We start from the raw sequence: 20107 nt of genomic DNA on the forward strand, positions 1-20107 counted from the left end.
GATTTGAGAGAATTTGAGTAAATTATGAGAATGTTTAATTTATTTTTGGAAGAACTATTCCTTTAATATTAGAATTGCTTTACATCCTCAGTGGCTCTGTTTGGTGTCCCCATTTAAGACATTTAAGTAGGCCAGACATCAATTAATTACATAAATTAATAAATTCATATTTCATTAGAAGCATACATTTATCATTAATAATGCTCATTCTCCCTCACATCAAAATGTGTCTTGTTACTCATTTCTATCTATCTATCTATCTATCTATCTATCTATCTATCTATCTATCTATCTATCTATCTATCTATCTATCTATCTATCTATCTATCTATCTATCTCTTCAGCCCGCTATTAATCAAGCGTGTAAATTCTGACTGACGGCTCAGACACATTTAAATTAGATAAGGATGCAAAGCAAGAAGAGGCTGCGCGTGTTGTCTTAATGAATTTTCCAGTCGGTCAAGAGGCTTTTACACTGGAACTGAGAGAGAGAGAGAGAGAGAGAGAGAGAGAGAGAGAGAGAGAGAGAGAGAGAGAGAGAGAGCGAGCGCGAGAGATGGCCAACTTTACACCATCCTAAAATGATCTGCCAGTGGGGTGTGTAGAGTTGAAGCACCAACTAAAACAACGCTTTCAAGTGAAGGAACAGTCAACTGCAGGAGCTATCCGTGCTGAATTTGGGAAGTAATTTCTGGACGCTGCAAACATGATTGCCACCACACAACAGAACATGACAACGGAGCTGGTAAGCGATATTAAACAGCTTGTTTTTCTCTCTCTGCGTGTTTTTTGCTTTGCATAAGCAAAGATGAAATACAGACTGACGGAAAAGCGAAAAACAGCTTTCGTTGGTGCTTTTTTACACATCTGTATGAACTACAGCCGCAGCGCGTGCATGTGTTGAAACAGAATATTAGGACGTGCACGCGACCACTTTTCTCTTTCATTTCATGTTTTTAAACTATATACATACGTATGTTTCAACTCATTTGACCGTCAAAGTGCCATACAATACGCGCGTTTTCAGCACAGGTGTTGCTGACATTAATTCCGCATGGTTTTTCATTCATACATTCAGAAGACTGAATCACCTCATATCTGTTTTGCTCCGTTACACCAGTTTAAATCAGTGTACTGCAGTGCTTTCTAACGGTGACTGATCGAGCGAGGGAAATATCTCCAAATCCGACCGTCGTTTCCAACTTATTTGTGGAGATTTAAACAATTGTGTGATTTTTATGTTGTTCAGTAACGCTGTTGAGCGCTCGTGCTGGCGCAAATTCGCTGTGAAGCTGTTGAACACCACCCCCCCCCCCCCCCAAAAAAAAAATCTGAACGAATCTGAGTTCATTATCTTTGCAATGTTCTTGAAAGAGCTTCAATTATTTTCAAATGCTGATAACTCATCTGTATCATCGTGGCTAATCTCATTCCCTTGCACTATCACGCAATATTGGCATATTATCAGGGGCTGTACTAGGATGTGACATTTGTGGTGGGGTAGGGTGTGTGTGTGTGTGTGTGTGTGTGTGTGTGTGTGTGTGTGTGTGTGGTGTAATAAACTCTTTTGCATTGCATTCATATTTCTATAACGTTTGATGTTGCGAGAGCTTTTTCTAATAAAATATTAAAGTGTTGGGATTGTGCATGAACGGGTCTCCTCTAGAGGAGACCCTCCCCAGCCAACACGTTTATGTGGGGAATTTTATATGCTGGCAGATGACTTATATGACGCATCTATAACTGAAACATAATCAAATCACCCTCCTTTCTTTGTAGTCTCGGTCTGATTTGCATACCGTGTACTGGCCAATAAAGGGATAGTTCATCCAAAAATGAAAATTCTCTCATTATTTACTCACCCTCGTGATATCCAAGGCTGGGTATCATTAAACATTTTTTGATATCGATACTGATATCAATATCTTGACTTCGATGCTAATTCCTAAACAAATTTTATGAAATCCGTTTTAACAAGATTACAAACATTACGTCAAAAAAACTTTGGTTTTATTTTTTCAGTTTGTTGACTTTTTTTTTTTTTACAGACTCAAAGACTCATCTCCTCATGACTCAAAGACTCATCTCCTGAGCCTTCTGGTATCCTCATGCCAGTGTCGACAGAGTCAGAGGCAATAACATTAATGTGAAGAGGAAAAAACAAAACAAGAGAGCTAAACTGTTAATTCAGCCAACCCTAAGGATAAGTACGGTTTATCAAGATAACTAGTTTAATGTAATGAGTTCAACTTGATCAGTTACTGTCAACCTTAAAGCATTTTTAGCATCGATTTAGCTAGCTAACTATAGTCATACATCCAAAAAATATCTAACGTTACATAGGTCCCAGTTTATAGGACTATGTCACTACGCACAGAAACGTTAATTTAACACGTTCACAAGCATGTACCACTACAAGTTAGGCAATTTTGTTCGTTAGTTTGTTTGCTAAACGTTAACATTAACCTACCAGTCATAGTGCCGCTGCATTCATCAGTAGTTTTGAAGGAGGCTCTGTTGCAGGAGGACGCTGAGAGGATGACTGCACAGGCTCGGTCTTCTTACAGTCAAAGACTGAGCAACTTTCTGCTCTTTAAGTTTATTCCGTGCACTGTCAAGTGCTTCATCAGATTTGTCGTGTTGCCGGTCTTGGCAGCAATTATCTTGTTGCAAATATTGCATCACGTGCTGTTGGCATCGAGCCTGGTGAAATGTAGCCACACTTTTGATCTTTTCCACATCTTTTCCATCTATGTGTGTTGGGACGCATACACACTACAGCCTCACGTGTGAGCCACATCTCTGAGCGTAACCGGCTAGTGTTTTTTCCTTGATGCCTAAACATAGCCAATCACCGGCACTTTTAGATTTGGGCACATCTATCATGCTACATGCTTATCACTGACGCTCACGAGATTAACCCATTAGGTATCCAAATTTGGGACCAAACAACAAGACATTTTTGGATACTCGATTTTTTAGAGGCAATTCGGTCAGTGCCTAATATGTATCGAACTCGATACCCAGCCCTAGTGATATCCCAGGTGTGTGACTTTTTTTCACCAGAACACATTTGAAGAATATCTTAGCTCAGTAGGTCCTTAAAATGCAAGTGAATGTAGATTTCTCTTTTGAAGCTCCAAAAATCACAGACAGTCAGCATAAATGTCATCCAAATGACACCAGCTGTTAAATGTATGTCTTCTAAATGGACACAATCGCTTTTGGTGTGAAAAAGATAAATATTTAAGTACTTTTTTAACTCTAAATCATAAATCAGAACTGACGCAAGTGTGTCACAGCTGGAAGAGCAGCGCTGTTTACAAGTGAGAAGGAGGAATGCTCTATGGTAGCTTGGTTGGTTTTGGTTTAGATGTGTATTTATCTGTTTCTTTACTCACAATGGTGTGTTTGTGTGCTTATCCTTGATGTCCCAACCGAGTGGAGAATGTGAGATTACTTCGGTGTGATGGCAACGCGAATATGTCACACGAGAGACCGCTTAGACTCCACCCTCTCATGAAGCTTATGTTGGATTGTAGTTAAAAATTACTTTAATATTTATATTTCTTTCACACTAAAAGCGATCGTGTCGCTTTAGAAGACATTAATTTTACCGCCAGAGTCGTATGGTTGACGTTTATGCTGACTGTTGTGATTTTTGGAGCTTCAAAAGAGAAATCTCCATTCACTTGCATTTTAATAATAATAATAATAATAATACATTTTATTTAACAGCGCCTTTCTAAGCACTCAAGGTCGCTTTACAGATAATAAAACAGGTACAGGGAACAGAAAAGTATAAACAAACAATTATAAAAAAGGACAAGAACAGTGCATTTACAAATAAGCAAGCTGGAACAGGTGGGTTTTGAGTCTGGTTTTGAACAGGGGGAGAGAGTCGATACTGCGGAGGTCAGGTGGGAGTGAGTTCCAAAGCTGGGGAGCAGAGCAGCTGAAGGCTCTGCTCCCCATAGTGAGAAGTCGAGCAGAGGGTACAGTGAGGTGAATAGAGGAGGAGGATCTGAGGGAGCGGGAGGAGGTGGCGATGGGAAGGAGGGCAGATAGATATGAAGGAGCAAGGTTATGGATAGCTTTGAAAGTATGCAGAAGGATTTTAAATTGTATTCTGAATTGAACCGGGAGCCAATGGAGCTGCTGAAGGACAGGGGTTATATGATGAAAAGAGGGGGTTCTGGTGATGACACGAGCTGCTGAGTTCTGGAGAAGTTGGAGTTTATGAAGAGATTTCTGAGGGAGACCAAAAAGAAGGGAGTTGCAGTAATCAAGGCGGGAGGTGATGAGGCTGTGGATAAGTATGGAGGTAGTGTGAGTGGTAAGGGAGGGTCAGAGGCGGTTAATGTTGCGTAGGTGGAAGTATGCAGACCGGCTAACATTATTTATATGTGACTGAAAGGATAGGGAGGAATCGAGGATTACACCCAGACTCTTGACCTGAGGGGAGGGGTAGACCAAGGAATTATCAATGGGTAGTGTGAAACTATTGATTTTGGAAATGGTGGATTTGTTGGCTACGAGGAGGAGTTCAGATTTATCACTGTTAAGTTTAAGGAAGTTTGAGGTAAACCAGTCTTTAATTTCAAATAAGCAGTTGGTAAGGGACGGGGGGGGAGCGAGGAAGTGGGTTTGCTGGATAAATAGAGCTGGGTGTCATCAGCGTAACAATGAAAATGAATATTGAATTTGCGGAAAATATTGCCAAGGGGCAGTAGGTAGGTGATGAAAAGGAGGGGGCCAAGAACTGAACCTTGAGGGACACCAGTAGTGACAGGGGAAGGGTGAGATGTGAAAGATTTGAGTTGAATAAACTGAGTGCGGTCAGAGAGATATGAGCGGAACCAATCAAGAGGGGTGTGTGAGATGCCAAGAGAGGATAGTCTATTCAGGAGAATAGAGTGAGAAATGGTATCAAAGGCCGCACTAAGATCAAGGAGGATGAGGATGGAGATGAGTCCGGAATCAGCAGCTATGAGTAAATCATTGGTGATTTTTATTAGGACAGTTTCAGTACTATGGGACGGGCGAAAACCAGACTGGAAAGGTTCGTAAAGACTGTTGAGGGTAAGAAAGGCGTGGAGTTGCGCAGACACTATTTTTTCAAGTATTTTAGAGATAAAGGGAAGATTTGAGATGGGACGAAGATTTTTATAGTTAGTGGGATCTAAGCCAGGTTTTTTAGAATCAGGGAGACAGATGCAATTTTGAAAAGTGAGGGGACAATACCAGATGAAAGAGATGAATGAATAATGGAAGTTATGAAGGGAAGGAGGGAACTGAGGCAGGTTTTGACCAGAGCTGTGGGGAGGGGGTCAAGAGAACAGGTTGAGGACTTTGATTTACGGATAAGATCAGAGATTTCGGAGGAGGAGGGCCGTAGAAAGCAGCAAAATGAGTGGCTATTGGGTAGGGGCAAAGGGGGAGGGGGAGGCAAGGGGGTCGAATGTAATTGCTGGTGAATAGAGTTGATTTTTTTATTATTAATTAGATAATTAATGAATTACAAGTCTCACTTGAATACATGTGAGAAGGTAAGGAATCAGGGGGGTTAAACATTTTATGCATGATTGAGAAGAGAGACCTGGAGTTTCCTTCGTTGGAGCAGATGAGATCAGAGTAGTAGATTGACTTAGTTACAGCTATTGAGTTTGAGTAGTGAAGAAGATGAGTTTTGTGCATTTCTTTATGAATGGAAAGACCAGTTTTTTTATGTAGGCGTTCAAGTTGCGACCTTTGGCTTTCATGAGATGAAGCTCTGATGAGAACCATGGGGCAGAACGGGAAAAAGACACAGATCGAGTTTTGAGAGGGGCAAGGGAGTTGAGAATATTGCAAAGTCCAGAGTTATAATGGGTGACAAGGTGGTCCGGAGAAAAAAAGTCAGGGATAGGCAAATTGTCAATATAGGGACCTACAATTTTAAGGACCTACTAAGCTGAGATATTTTTCTTTAAATGTGTTCTGGTGAAGAAAAAAGTCATACACACCTGGGATGTCACGAGAGTGAGTAAATACTGATAGAATTTTCACTTTCGATTGAACTAAGAACTACCTGCTTTCACAGATTTTGATGAACGGCTCTATTTACCCAAGAACTGCTGACACCTCAGAAGTGTAACCAAGACAAAATGTAATAGTTGTTTGTGCATTTGTGTTTGAGAGTAAAAAGGGTATAAAAAATAATAAAAACAGTGTAGGTTAGGTGCAGAGGTCTAAACTGCACACAACATAGCTGTCAATACTCAATGCCAAGCTTGTGATAAATGAAAAAGAAAGATAACAGGATGAAAACATGCAATGCAATTTCTTTTGGTAATCAATGTCTTCACCGTAATACATCAGGTTACCCATGCCTATAAAGTGGGTGGGATTGTGCACACAGCTCTGTTTCCCATAGATAGGGAACACCCAGTGTAATTACTTTGTTTGGTATTGTATTCCCTGCTCACACTACAGAAGTAATATTCTTCTCCATTCCTGTAATTTGTTTCTCAAATAACTACTGCATGAATTTCAATGCTCAGAGTGTGCAGATATTATTGAACTCTAAAAGTGTGTGCTGACACACAGGGGTAGGCTATAATTTATTTAAAGGCTAGAATTTTTCACACTCTGTTTTTGATTCCCTTAGTGTTTTTACTTAAAACTGGCAATTTCCAATCTAAATGCTTAATGACAGGAAATAATGAGCACGTGAAGGAATCCTCAGAGGTGTTTTATCGACATGATGGGAAGGCGTGAATTGACTCTCACCTCTTGTCAGATACACTTGCTGACCTCAGCAGGAAAAGCTCTAAAGATCTGTCAGATCTAGTGTGTTAGATTGAGCCTGTTGGCTGTATGTGAAGGAAGCCTGTACATTTTTCTTTAGAGTTAAATTTGCAGTAAGTAACATAGAACAACAGAGAAATTCTGTTGAAAATGCATGTTTTTTTTTCTAACATCTCGGATTATATTCTTCTCATTGTTGCCCATTTAGTCAAAAACATATTGATCAAAGCCACAGCCAAAAGCTACATGCATGCATACAGTATGTAAAAGCATGCACATGCATATGTTAGCTATAGCATACACAAGCAGTTTCAGAGTCAAGATCGTCCAATACAGTATATACAGTACATCTGATTGTGCTTTATCAAAACACATCTGGATATACAGAACAATAAATATTACTGATGTTAATAATGCTATTTTGAAGAATTTGAACAACAGTTACAATGATTTTTCAGCATATTTGACAAACTCTGTCTATAATGGTTTACAGCATTTAGTACAATAATGTGGTGCTTGCATTGTTCAGATAGCATTGGGGGTTTGTTTAAATCCCTAACACTAAATATTCAACTTCGGCATGTAACTTGTGCAACATGTGGTGTTGGTTTGTAAAACACCCTAAACGATAAGGTCATAAATGGGTTGAGCAAAAACAATCCACACACATAAGCTAGATTTTTGCCCATAACCTCAATATCATATTGCATGTAAACACCACCACCATTCTTACCGGCTTATCCAATGTGCGCAAGTATCGTACATTTCATGTAAACTTCTTTTTTCTTTTTTCATTGTTGGATTATTTGGTTTGAATGTATCACTGTGGTGGCAAAATTTTCATGTGCAAGCACCACTCCACCATTTTCTTTAGATGTAAAATCTAGTCCATCAAATTATATACAAAAAAAGGTTTCTGTAATAAAGTGCATTTGTCCATCCAGGTGCTGTTCATCCAAAATCCCATAATCCATGTTGAGACATATGAAAAAGTGATATTTAGAACTGTATCTTTTGCTTGCGGCGGTATCGCAGAATCAGTACCCGCACCAGCCGACTACTTGACAGCTTCTTTCCCCAAGCAGTCAGACTGTTGAACACTTGATCTATCACGATCAATAATTAGCACTGCACTTTATTCATCTATAATCTCACACTGGACTGTCAACATATCTCCTCAATATACTACTTCATATATATATATATATATATATATATATATATATATATATATATATATATATATATATATATATATATATATATTTCTTATACTCCTACTTATTGTATTGTATATTGTATATTGTGTGTATTGTTTACTGTACATTGTATATAATTATTGTGTTGTGTAAGTATGTGTACATTTGATTTGTAAATTGTGTTGTGTAAGTATGTGTACATTTGATTTGTAAATTGTTTTGTGTAAGTATGTTGTTTACTGTAATTGGTATATGTCTCGTCACTGTCATGACTGCTATGTTGCTCGGAACTGCACACAAGACTTTCACCTACTGTTGCACTTGTGTACATGGTAGTGTGACAATAAAGTGATTTGATTTGATTTGATTTGTTACCTATGATTATTGACAGGTAGAAGGTTGCCTGAGAAACCAAATGCTTTTTCACCCACAAGAAATGTTAACGAGATAGAGAATGTACAGGAAGCTCATTAATTATGTAAGGCTACATTGTGGCATTGCCTGGAACTGCCCTGTAACCTTTCCAGCCTTTCATTCTGCTGTGTTTTTGGGGAGATTTTTCACTGAAAACATTTGTTGTTTCCACATTCAGGAGGTTCTGGATCGAACAAACTGTGTTGTCTGGAGATTAGTCAGTGAAGTTCTGCTTTAATATTAGTTTGGGTGGTCCATCTTCTTTACATTTAAATGTATTAATTTGGCAGACCCTATTGTCCAAAAGCAACTTACACGCATTCAGAGTTAACCCTTAGAAAGCAGTCAAAGAGTGCTTTGAATTGCAAGCCATTGTACTCTTGAAATCCACCTACAAAGGTTTCATTAACCTTTCATGCGATTACATTCGAGAATGTCTCAAGCCTATTTATATTTGTATTCAATGGTTTGTGTTTGAATTGCAGTGATTAGTCAGACAATTTGTGAGCTGTGACATCTATCAAAATGATTTGTTGGAATTAGCTTCCTCTCATTACCACAGTGAAGACAAAATTAAGGGACATGCTGCGCAGTACAGCGCTCGCTTGAAGTTCTGTAAATTATTTAGAGAGTTCGGGCACACTTTGCATTAGTATTCATGTCTGTGAAATTACAGTGTACTGAGTAATACTAATGAACAACAATTTACTCATGAAGTGTGTAATTTCTGTGCCACTAGTGATCCCAAATGGAACTGCCATTGGCCAAAAAAAACTAAAACTGAAAATCCCTTAACAAGCAGGCCAATCCAGACTGATCTATCTGTGAATTTGAAAGTTCTTCAATTGAAATCGGTCTGTTCTTACAGAAATTCAAACTACTGAACCCAGACTGTGGCCATATATGTGTTGTTTTTAGTTGTAAATTATATTTTATTAACAGCCTGGTCAACATTACATGAGCGTGGGTAAATTTTCGCAAAACAAAATGACGTGCTTCATTACACGTTTTGCTGAGGTTTCACAGTGACATTTTCTGTGGGGGTGCTAAAAGCGAGTGAAATGGTGTCATAATCAGAAGAGGTTTTTAAGGTGAATATTAGCTGGAGGTTTCAATGAGTAAAACGTAACTGCCTAACCTAGAACTTTAACCTAAACCTACCGATTTGTGATCTAAAATCAAATGAGAGGTTGACACAAAACAGACATCCTTACTCTTAACCAATGCCTAAACCTAACCAATAGTGTCCAAAAATTAAAATGAAATATGAGATGCACATTTTCTGAAGCAATGCACATGTTGCTTCTATGACTCTCTCGTCTCATGTGTCAGCTTGCGTGTTTGACTGGTCACAAACCGCGTTCTCCAGAGTTCAGAGTCCAACGCTCTTCTCAGGTGAGCTACCGCAAGTCCTAATCACATTGGAATATGTGTGTAAATGTAGGTGAATCTGTAATACAAGTATTAAAATGTATTGTATTTCAAATTATGCATTATAGTAAACTTGTTTTCAAATCAGCAGTGTGTGAGTAAAAGTGTGAAAAAAGTGTTTTTATGTCATAATCAGCAGTTGTACTCGTGATTTGTGTGAAAGTAAATAAAATACACAGTTGTTGTAGCACCTCTAGTGTTTTACCAGGAAATGGGTCAAACGTAGAATTTGGCATGTAAAATTCAGTTTGCAAAAATGTCATTTTATTAATGTTCATTATGAGGCTAGGTTGATTATTAACCATACACCCTAACACAAACGCCAACCCTAAATCTAATTGCCTTTTAATGTTTTTTTTTTTTTTTCTGTGGATCTTGTATTTACACATTGTTTTTGCTATCGCTATTGTTAAAGGGTTAGTTCAACCAAAAATGAAAATTCTCATGATTTACTCACCCTACTGGCATCTAAGGTGTTTATGACTTTCTTTCTTCTGCAGAACACAAATTAAGATTTTTAGAAGAATATTTCAGCTCTGTAGGTCCATACAATGCAAGTGAATGGGTGCCAAAATTTTTAAGCTCCAAAATCCACATAAAGGGAACAGAAAAGTAATCCATATGACTCCAGTGGTTAAATCCATGTATTCAGACACAATATGATAAGTTTGGGTGAGAATTTCTATCATAAATTCTCCTCCCTGCCCAGTAGGGGGTGATAGGCACGAAGAATGTGAATCACAAAAACAGAAGGACAAAGTGAAAGTGAAGGGAAAATAACTTGAATATTGAACTGTTTCCCACCCACACCAATCATGTTGCTTCATATGGATTTAACCACCATAGTCATCTGGAGTACTTTTATGTTGCCCTTATGTGGATTTTGGAGCTTCATAATTTTCACCCATTCACTTGCTTTGTATGGACCTACAGAGCTGAAATATTCTTCTAAAAATCTTCATTTGTCTTCAACAGATGAAAGAAAGTCACACACACATCTGGAATGGCATGAGGGTGCGTAAGAAAGAATAAAGTTTTTAGGTGGACTATCCCTTTAATAATTACATTAACAGATACTGTGTGGTGACAGGCTGAGCAATGTCTGTGGAGAGCGAGAGTTGGTGCGGTAAGGGTTGGCACCTGTGGGAAATCACTTCTAACAGCTGTTTTGTGTTTGCAGTGAGAGTGTAGAGTTATTTAAAGTGTGATCCAGACCGCCGGAGGAGAGAGAGAGTTGCATGCAGCAGTGTGTACATGTGTGTGGTCATTGTGTTGAAGCTGAAAAACATTCTTTAAGCTTGTGACAGAAATTAAGACGCACGTTGGATTGTTACACGTCTCCCGCTTCCTCCTTGAAAGAGTTAGATGATCCTCGTCACATACTGTTATAAAGTGATGCAGAGAGTTTAATTTTGCATTATTTCATGAATCCGTCATCGTCGTTTACTCATATTTGCCAAGTATGATTCACTCATTGGGGCGGAATGCTGTACACAATCTCAGTGTTGATTTCCTGTCTTCAGCTCGAAAGAGTTCGACAGGATTGCGGGGGCTCCATCCACGAGGTCCTTTGTGAATGTGAGGACCTGTGGGCTGTTTGAAAAGTGAAGGAAGGCAGTAAGACTTCCTGACTGCTGAGGGAGCACACACTGCACATGGGTAATGAAAGGTTTGAAGGTGCCTGCTCTCCACCACCTTATACCGTGACATTTTTCCAATCCAAGCAGTGACACCTCCTGTTGGAGCAATCTAAAAGAGTGCCATTGCAAATATTACTGACTGTATATCAATCAATCAACCAGTCGACATTTATTTATACAAATACATTTTTAAACAACATGAGTTGTTCCAATGTGCTGTACAATAGAGAAAATTCAACACAATAATTTAGAGGAAAAATATAAAGAATAAAAACATTATAACAGCATATATATACAAATCACAATGAATAAAAATATGATTTAAGTGAAGATTTAAAAATAGCTATCGAAGCACTCAATAACAACTCCATAACAAACCATAACAGGTACTTTAAACAACTGTTGAAATATATAATATATGATTAAATATATAAATGTTCATTTGAATAACATAATATGGAGAAACTGTATACAATATGGAGACATTTTGTAGCACTACATTTGATGGTGTCACAAAATTGCACTCAAGGGTTGCAGCATGTATCTTGATGTCCTGGACAAGTTTTTGGGGTCAGAATATGTTACGGAAGTTGAGCATATGGATATTACCATATGTTTGGCTCCCAGTGTGTTGAACTCTAATCAAGGGCTGGTCACTGTCTGATAAAATTGGTATTGGCCTGTTTAGTTGTTTAATTTTCAGTATGATAGAATATATATTTCATTCAGTTTAATCTTGATTCCAGTGCCATTATAGGTGAAGTGTTTCATTTATTTTTTAAAGGGGTCATATAATGCCATTTTTGTACAAGTTAATATGAATCTTTAGGGTCTAAATGAAAACTTTGTAATATACTTTTATTAAAAATTCTCATTAGTATTTTAAGAAAACACTAATTTTAACTGCTCAAAATCAGCTCTGTTTTCAGCACGCCGTTTCAGTGCATATGACTTTAAATGATAATGAGCTTTGGTCACCCCGCCCCTCCGTACACAGTTTTTAATAACACAATAACCATAACGCATTGTTCATTATAAACGTGGGATTATGAATTATATTGAGAACGTCGTAACGTTATGGAAAACACGCCGTAATGTACCCTGAGTGTAAACATTAGCCACATTCATTGTGAAGCGTGCAAGCGATTTACAAAGATTAATATAAAGGTTAATAAAACGTTACACTTACTTCTTCTGGAGGTGCAGAGGGAATATAAATAGTTGGTACCGAATCTTTTTTCAGCAGCAGCTTCTTAGCAAAACCAGCTTTATACTGACCCTCGTTTATAAAGCAGTCTGGTGAAAAATTATTCGCGCAAACATGAACGCATTGACGTTGCTCGTGGGGAATATTCCCATAGTAAACAAAACTCAGCCACTGCGTCTTCAGCGGTTCAGATTTAGGAATATCAAAATGACTGCTGTGTTCGTTATTACACAGAAGAACAGAACACCACAATCGCTTAGGCGCCATTCTGCTTCAGTGTATCAACAATGACGGACTATGATTGACAGCTCGCTCACGAGCGAGGGCGGGTCGATTTGAGGCAGGGGAAAATATATAAGGAGATTAAAACAAAAACACTGGATGGATTTTTATCATAATAGGATGGTTGTGTACAGGCACAGCCAACACACATTTCAGTACAATCAACTTGAAAAAGTGCATGTACCATTATATGACCCCTTTAAGTTAAAGTACCTTCTATGCCCGCTTCATTGATTCCAGCAAAAAGTGTAAACACTAGCTCTGTGGTGCTATCAAAACATTGATCTGTTTGAGCATCTCAACCAGCCCGACAAAGCAGCATTAAAGGAATATTCCAGGTTCAATACAAGTTAAGCTCAGTCAACAGCATTTGTGTTATAATGTTGATTTCCACAAACTTTATTTTGTCTTGTACCTCATTTAATAAAAAAAAAAAAAAGAGCAAAAATCTAAGATAAAGTGAGGTGTACTTACGATGGAATTAAATGGGGCCAATGGGAAAAGGTTAAAGTACTTTTTCAAAAGTGTAGCCTGAAGATGCAAACAATATGCATTTTAACATAATTTATGCGTGATCAATTTGCATACTAACCTTTTCTGTGTGAAGTAAAATTTTACAACTTTGTTACCGTAATAACGACCCTAAAACTATGTGAAAAACAATGATTTAAAGAACTCAACTGCTTAAACAATACACAAGTTTTAACAGAATAATTAAAGGGATAGTTAATCCAAAAATTTTAAATTCTCTCATTATTTACTCACCCTCTAGGTGTGCATGACTTTCTTTCTTCACCAGAACACATTTGAAGAAAAATAGAAAAATATATTTTTCAGCGAAAAAGATCAGTAGGTCCTCAAAATGCAAGTGAAATGAGATTTCTCTTTTGAAGCTCCAAAAATCACAGACAGTCTGCATAAACGTCATCGATATGACTCCAGCGGTTACATGTAAGCCTTCTAAAGTGATACGATCACTTTTGGTGCGAAAAATATAAATATTAATGTACTTTTTAACTATAATCCAATGTGAGGGTAAGCTTCACAAGAGAGTGGATTTCAAGCGGTCTCTCGTGTGACGTATTCGCGTTGCCATGATACCGACTGTGGAAGGATGAACGAGGCACAGACAATTACTAAGTGCACAGCCCTACAAAGGGGGTGTTTTATTGTGACAAGAAGAACTTAATGGTGCGTGGTGTCTTTGGTGCAGAGGAGGATTGAGCGTGCCGGGGTGTATGTGTCTGTGAATCCGGTGGTTTTTGAAGCTTCCGTGGAATGCGTGCGGTGATCGGCACTCACTCGTTGCTGGAGTCTGGAATTGAGAGAGAGAGAGAGAAGAGGATTAGTCTCATGCATTGGAGTTGATGCTCACCATCTTCCTCTTCCTCTGGCATTTAAATCCCCTCCAGCTGATTGTTCGCAGGTGATGCCGATCAGCACCTGCATTCCACGGTTGATTGGCAAATGAGCTCCAATTCCAGGGTGACGCTGAAACGCACAGGATACTTGCCACATTCTCACTCACACTGCTTCGGGGTACCGAGTCACATAATCCACTATGACCAGGATGTGCTCATGTCCCCGGGCAGACCTCAGCAGTGGTCCCACCAGGTCCACCCTATGCGTTCGAAGGGCACCTCGATGATGGGCAGGGGGGTGTGTGGGCATTGTATGACCTGCGGCGTTGCCCCCGGCGGCTGGCAGGTTGGACAGCTTGTGCCAAGAGCTGCATCCTAAGATTAAGGGCACCGGCAGATCTTTGACAATCCTGACCTCCACAGGCCAGCTTCCTGATTCGGCCTTGATGGTAACTGACTGTGTTGGAACGTAGCGTGTCCCAACAGGTGATAGGGATTGAGGCTTTTCTGTGTGGTCAGGGGGAAACTACCTGGGGCTTGTCCAGGCTTTTACGGTGCTCCCGGAATCCAGGACGGCTTTCACACAGTGGCACTCGACCTTCACCTTCCTTTGCGGGGCTTCCCGGGGCACTGCTTGGTGAACAATGCAACCTGCCAGCCAGGCTTGGGCCTCCGGGGGGGTTTGGGTCCGTGGGCATGGGTTCCTCCCGAGCAGACATGTCGTTGGTCTGCTTACTGGCCGCGGGGTGCCCTCCAGTGGTCGCCTTTCCTGGTGCGTTTTCCGGAAAAAGGTGCCAGCTCACTCTCCGCTGTCAAGGGCTTGTGTCGCCTCCACCAGTTCCACAGTCTCCACCAGGGCGGTGAGAGTCTGGGGGTTCCGCATTTCTAAAGGCCGATGTTGCATGCGGGGCAGGGACCGGAGGAACTTCCATCACCACAGGTTCCGCTACCTTTATTGTCTCCCGTTAGGAAGGGAACTAGCGTTTTCGCCCACTCACTCCTTTCCCACCCTTCCTTTAAGCTATCACCTCGAATGTATCACCTTAACTTGGTGAGTAGCTGACTAGCAAGGGCACGGGGTTCGGGGATCAGTACGTGAGCAGCGGCTTCCAATCGCAGCTGCATGAGTGCCTGTTTTGCCCGTTCTTGACGTACTGAAAGTTGCTCCGTGAATTGTTGCTAGCGGAGGGAGATGTTCACGAACTGATGCATAAGCTCTTCCAGTGTTTCCATAGAAAGAGCTGGACCTGTGGAAAAACCAGATGGAGAATTGGGGTAAGTTTCATTGGCTGACCTCATTTTCTTCATTTCAGCCAGCATGAAAAAGATAAATCTCCATTCAGTTGCATTTTAAGGACCTACTGAGCTAAGATATTTTTCAATTTTTCTTCAAATGTGTTCTGGTGAAGAAAGAAATTCATACACACCTGGGATATCACGAGGGTGAGCAAATAATGAGAGAATTTTCATTGTTGGGTGAACTATCCCTTTAATGTAAGTACTTTAATAAAATTTATATGTTTCACATTTTTGCCATTAAACCCTTGCCTATTCACTTCCATTGTAAGTCACTCACTGTAACCTTGATTTTTGCTTTTGTTTCTTTTCTTTTTGTCTTTTTTCTTTTAGAGGGGAAACTTTATTTTTGTGGTAAATATTATGCCACAAAGAAAAGTGTCGATTGAGCTTAAGTTGTGTTAAATATTCCTTTAACTGAACCAGTGGAGTGAGATTTGTGCGGGTCTATTTGTTTGACCAATGGCAGATGGGGGGTGTGTTCGGGAATTATAAATTATTTTGGAAATTTTGGTTCTTTTATAATCATAATTTAGCTATAACTTCAAATTCAGTGTGTGTGGAATGAAAGACAAAACAAAAAAAGCAATTATTTTCTGGCAGTTATCAGTGTGGTCTAAATGAGTTTTTTATTTAGAAATTCTTCCAAAAGAAAAATTAATTAAAACAAAATTTTAAATTAGAAATAAATCAGTGGATGCACTTTGAAACAACTTATCGAAACAGCTTTGCTTGGCCAAAACAAACCATTTATGTTCAATTGTTATGCAATGTCATTTAGTGTGATCACATTGATGTCATCTGTCTAACAATTTCAGGTGCGTTTAATGAAATTTAACAATTTAATGGTCCACATTTATCAATAGCTATTTAGGGGCAAATTGTATGCAAATCAGCTATGGCTCTATCGAACCAGTCCACATCAATCATCACAATTAGACATGCTGTGGTTATGGTGGATTGGTAATGAATTCATCAATATTCATTTGATGTGCAGCCATTTACCAGTCATTGTTGATGTTTACTGGATCATTGCAGGTCATTTGTTTGCAATCAGGGCTTTGACGGTCAGGTTCACTTCAGAGCTCCACCATATGTTCCAGAATTATGCAAAGCTCAGATGCTTCTCATTAGCTCTGTGATTTAGCTCAAAGTGATTTATTCTATTTTTTTTCATTATAGCCATACACTGTAAGGTTAAGAAGCTCCCTTGCTCACCTTTTAGCTGCTTAAAATGCCAGAATAACCGCAGAGCGACATGAAAAATGGCGCTGTTGCATCGTTGAATGTTTTCCATTTGTAATGGCAGCCATCAGTAAAACATGCCTTAATCCTACAGGCTTGAGATCTCTTCCTGGGGCTCCAAATATTGTCTTGGGCAAAGGGGGGCCTCAAATTTAAAAAGGTTTAGAACCACTGTGCAAGGGTGTTGTGGGTGGTTGCCAAGGGTGTTTGGAATTTTCCCAATTCCATTGCAAATGATGCAATCAAATGAATGATGGTACAATATACAACTATACAAGTATATAAAAAAGTTAATAGTATAAAAGAGGATATTTTAAGTTTATTACAAAATATTCAGAGATGTACAAATATTTAAGTAGCTTGAGATTGTAGGAAGACCGAATTAGGTTTGCAAATCTTCATGGATATAGGTGGTTGTTGCTGAGCTCCTTTGGCACAGTTCCTGTTTCTTACGAGGTCTCTGATTGGTGGATCTCTCTTTGGGATTCTCCATATTGTAGTTTTTTTTCACCAGGAATTGGCCTTAATATGTTTTATTTTTAATGAAATTGAAAATCTAACACTGACTTGTTGCTTCTACAGAAACATAAATCCTCACTTAACAGACGTGGAGCTCCTGGTAGGTGTGTTGAATGATAAGTTATCGTTTAAAAAGCAATGTCTCTAGTTAAAAATGAATGGTATTTTTACTTACAGAAACCAACTTTTGCACTCTATAGGAATGCTTGCTGTAGCCAGCACCACTTATAAAAGAATCTCTTGTATTCTACCAAAGAATATTCACATGAGACACATTCATCGCTCACATTAGCTCCCCTGTCATCATATTAATTATTTCCCACTGGAACCCCCTTGGTATTTATTTCCTCTGGTAGTCCTGAGGCTTGGCATGCAAAGAGTTTCCTAATGTGATATACATTACTGACAGCCAAATCACCCGTTTCTCTCCTTCCTATAGCACAGGAGCATCTTTGATGAGATTGTCGCCCACACAAAGCCCTGCTTTCTGCATTGCAGGAGCGGCGCCATATATGTGACTGACAGCTTTGTAGAAGCAGTGCTCTCTGAACCAAGCGCTTGAGCAGAATACAATGAGAAATCTGTCTGCTTGAGTCTCTGCTAGGCCCGAAATGTGTCACTTCAATACCTGTGCCAAGGTTTTTGAAGGCCAGGTTCTGTCAGCTTTTCAGCATGGCTCTATTTGTCAGCTCTCTTTTCACAACATCTCTCAGAATCACTTAATCTCTAGGTCTCAAGTGGTGGTCAACCAAAATGGGTTTTTCAAATCAAATCAAATCAAATCAAATCACTTTATTGTCACACTACCATGTACACAAGTGCAACAGTAGGTGAAATTCTTGTGTGCAGTTCCGAGCAACATAGCAGTCATGACAGTGACGAGACATATACCAATTACAATAAACAACATACTTACACAACACAATTTACATATCAAATGTACACATACTTACACAACACGATAATTATATACAATACACACAATATAGAATACACAATATACAATACAATAAGTAAGGAGTATATGAAATATATATATATATATATATATATATATATATATATATATATATATATGTATATGAAGTAGTATATTGAGGAGAATATGTTGACAGTCCAGTGTGAGATTATAGATTAATAAAGTGCAGTGCTAATTATTGATCCTGATAGATCAAGTGTTCAACAGCCTGATTGCTTGGGGGAAAAAGCTATCATGTAGTCGGCTGGTGCGGGTCCTGATGCTGCGATACCGCCTGCCTGATGGTAGCAGTGAGAACAGACCATGACTCGGGTGGCTGGAGTCTCTGATGATCCTCCGAGCTTTTTTCACACACCGCCTGGTATATATGTCCTGGAGGGAGGGAAGCTCACCTCCGATGATGTTCCTGGCAGTTCGCACCACCCTTTGCAGGGCTTTACAGTTGTGCGCGGTGCTATTGCCGTACCAGGCAGTGATGCAGCCAGTCAGGATGCTCTCTACAGTGCTGGTGTAGAACCGTGTGAGGATGTGGTGGTTCATTCCAAACTTCCTCAGCTGTCTCAGGAAGAAGAGGCGCTGGTGAGCCTTCTTCACAACGGCCTCAGTGTGGACGGACCATGTGAGTTCCTCAGTAATGTGGACACCGAGGAACTTGAAGCTGCTGACTCTCTCCACCAGTGCTCCATTGATGGTGATGGGGCTGTGTTCTCCGTCTTTCTTCCTGAAGTCCACAACAAGCTCCTTGGTTTTACTGACGTTGAGGGAGAGGTTGTGCTCCTGACACCAGCGTGTCAGAGTGTGCACCTCCTCTCTGTAGGCTCTTTCATCATTGTCAGTGATCAGACCTATCACCGTCGTATCGTCAGCAAACTTAATGATGGTATTGGAGCTATGTGTTGCCACACAGACATGTGTGTACAGGGAATACAGGAGTGGGCTGAGAACACAGCCCTGCGGGGCTCCAGTGTTGAGGGTCAGTGATGAGATGTTGCTGCCCATTCTAACCACCTGACGTCTGCCTGACAGGAAATCCAGGATCCAGCTGCACAGCGAGCTGTTTAAGCCCAGAGCCCAGAGTTTCTCATCAAGCTTGGAGGGCACTATGGTGTTGAATGCTGAGCTGTAGTCTACAAACAGCATTCTCACATATGTGTTCCTTTTTTCCAGATGGGAGAGAGCAGTGTGTATTGTAGATGCAATGGCATCATCGGTGGAGCGGTTGTTGCGGTAGGCAAACTGCAATGGGTCCAAAGAGGGGGGCAGAACAGAGCAGATGTAATCTCTGATTAACCTCTCGAAGCATTTGCTGATGATGGGGGTCAGAGCAACAGGACGCCAGTCATTTAAGCAAGTGATTATAGCTTGCTTCGGAACAGGCACAATGGTTGATGTTTTGAAGCATGTGGGGACTACAGACAGGAGAGGGACAGATTGAAAATGTCCGTAAAAACACCAGCCAGTTGATTCGCGCGACGCTTCTGATGACGCGGCCCGAATGCCGTCTGGACCCGCGGCTTTACGGATGTTCACCCGTCGGAAGGATCGAAGTTACATCCACAACAGAGACGGAGAGTGAACCAACCTCTGTAGCGTCAGCCGCGAATACTCTCTCGCGAGGGCGGTGTTATTGTCCTCAAAACGAGCGTAAAATGTATTAAGTTCGTCCGGGAGAGATGCAGCGGTGTTCATGGCGGAAACTTTATTCCGTTTGTAGTCCGTGATTGTGTTAATTCCCTGCCACATAC

The 20107-nt window shown here is 40.0% G+C and overlaps 1 protein-coding gene across 1 annotated transcript in view; it reads left to right on the plus strand.

Moving 5' to 3' along the window:
• Positions 1-648: 648 nt before the first annotated feature.
• LOC127629246 (inactive dipeptidyl peptidase 10-like) overlaps positions 649-20107 on the plus strand; it is a 62244-nt gene continuing 42785 nt past the window's right edge. The window contains exon 1 of the mRNA XM_052106391.1: positions 649-745. Coding sequence (XP_051962351.1) covers positions 707-745 — 39 coding nt within the window. The 5' untranslated portion in view covers positions 649-706. The remainder of the gene's footprint in view (positions 746-20107) is intronic.

This window comes from Xyrauchen texanus, chromosome 35, assembly GCF_025860055.1.
Source record: "Xyrauchen texanus isolate HMW12.3.18 chromosome 35, RBS_HiC_50CHRs, whole genome shotgun sequence".
In the NCBI taxonomy this organism is placed as follows: Eukaryota; Metazoa; Chordata; class Actinopteri; order Cypriniformes; family Catostomidae; genus Xyrauchen; species Xyrauchen texanus.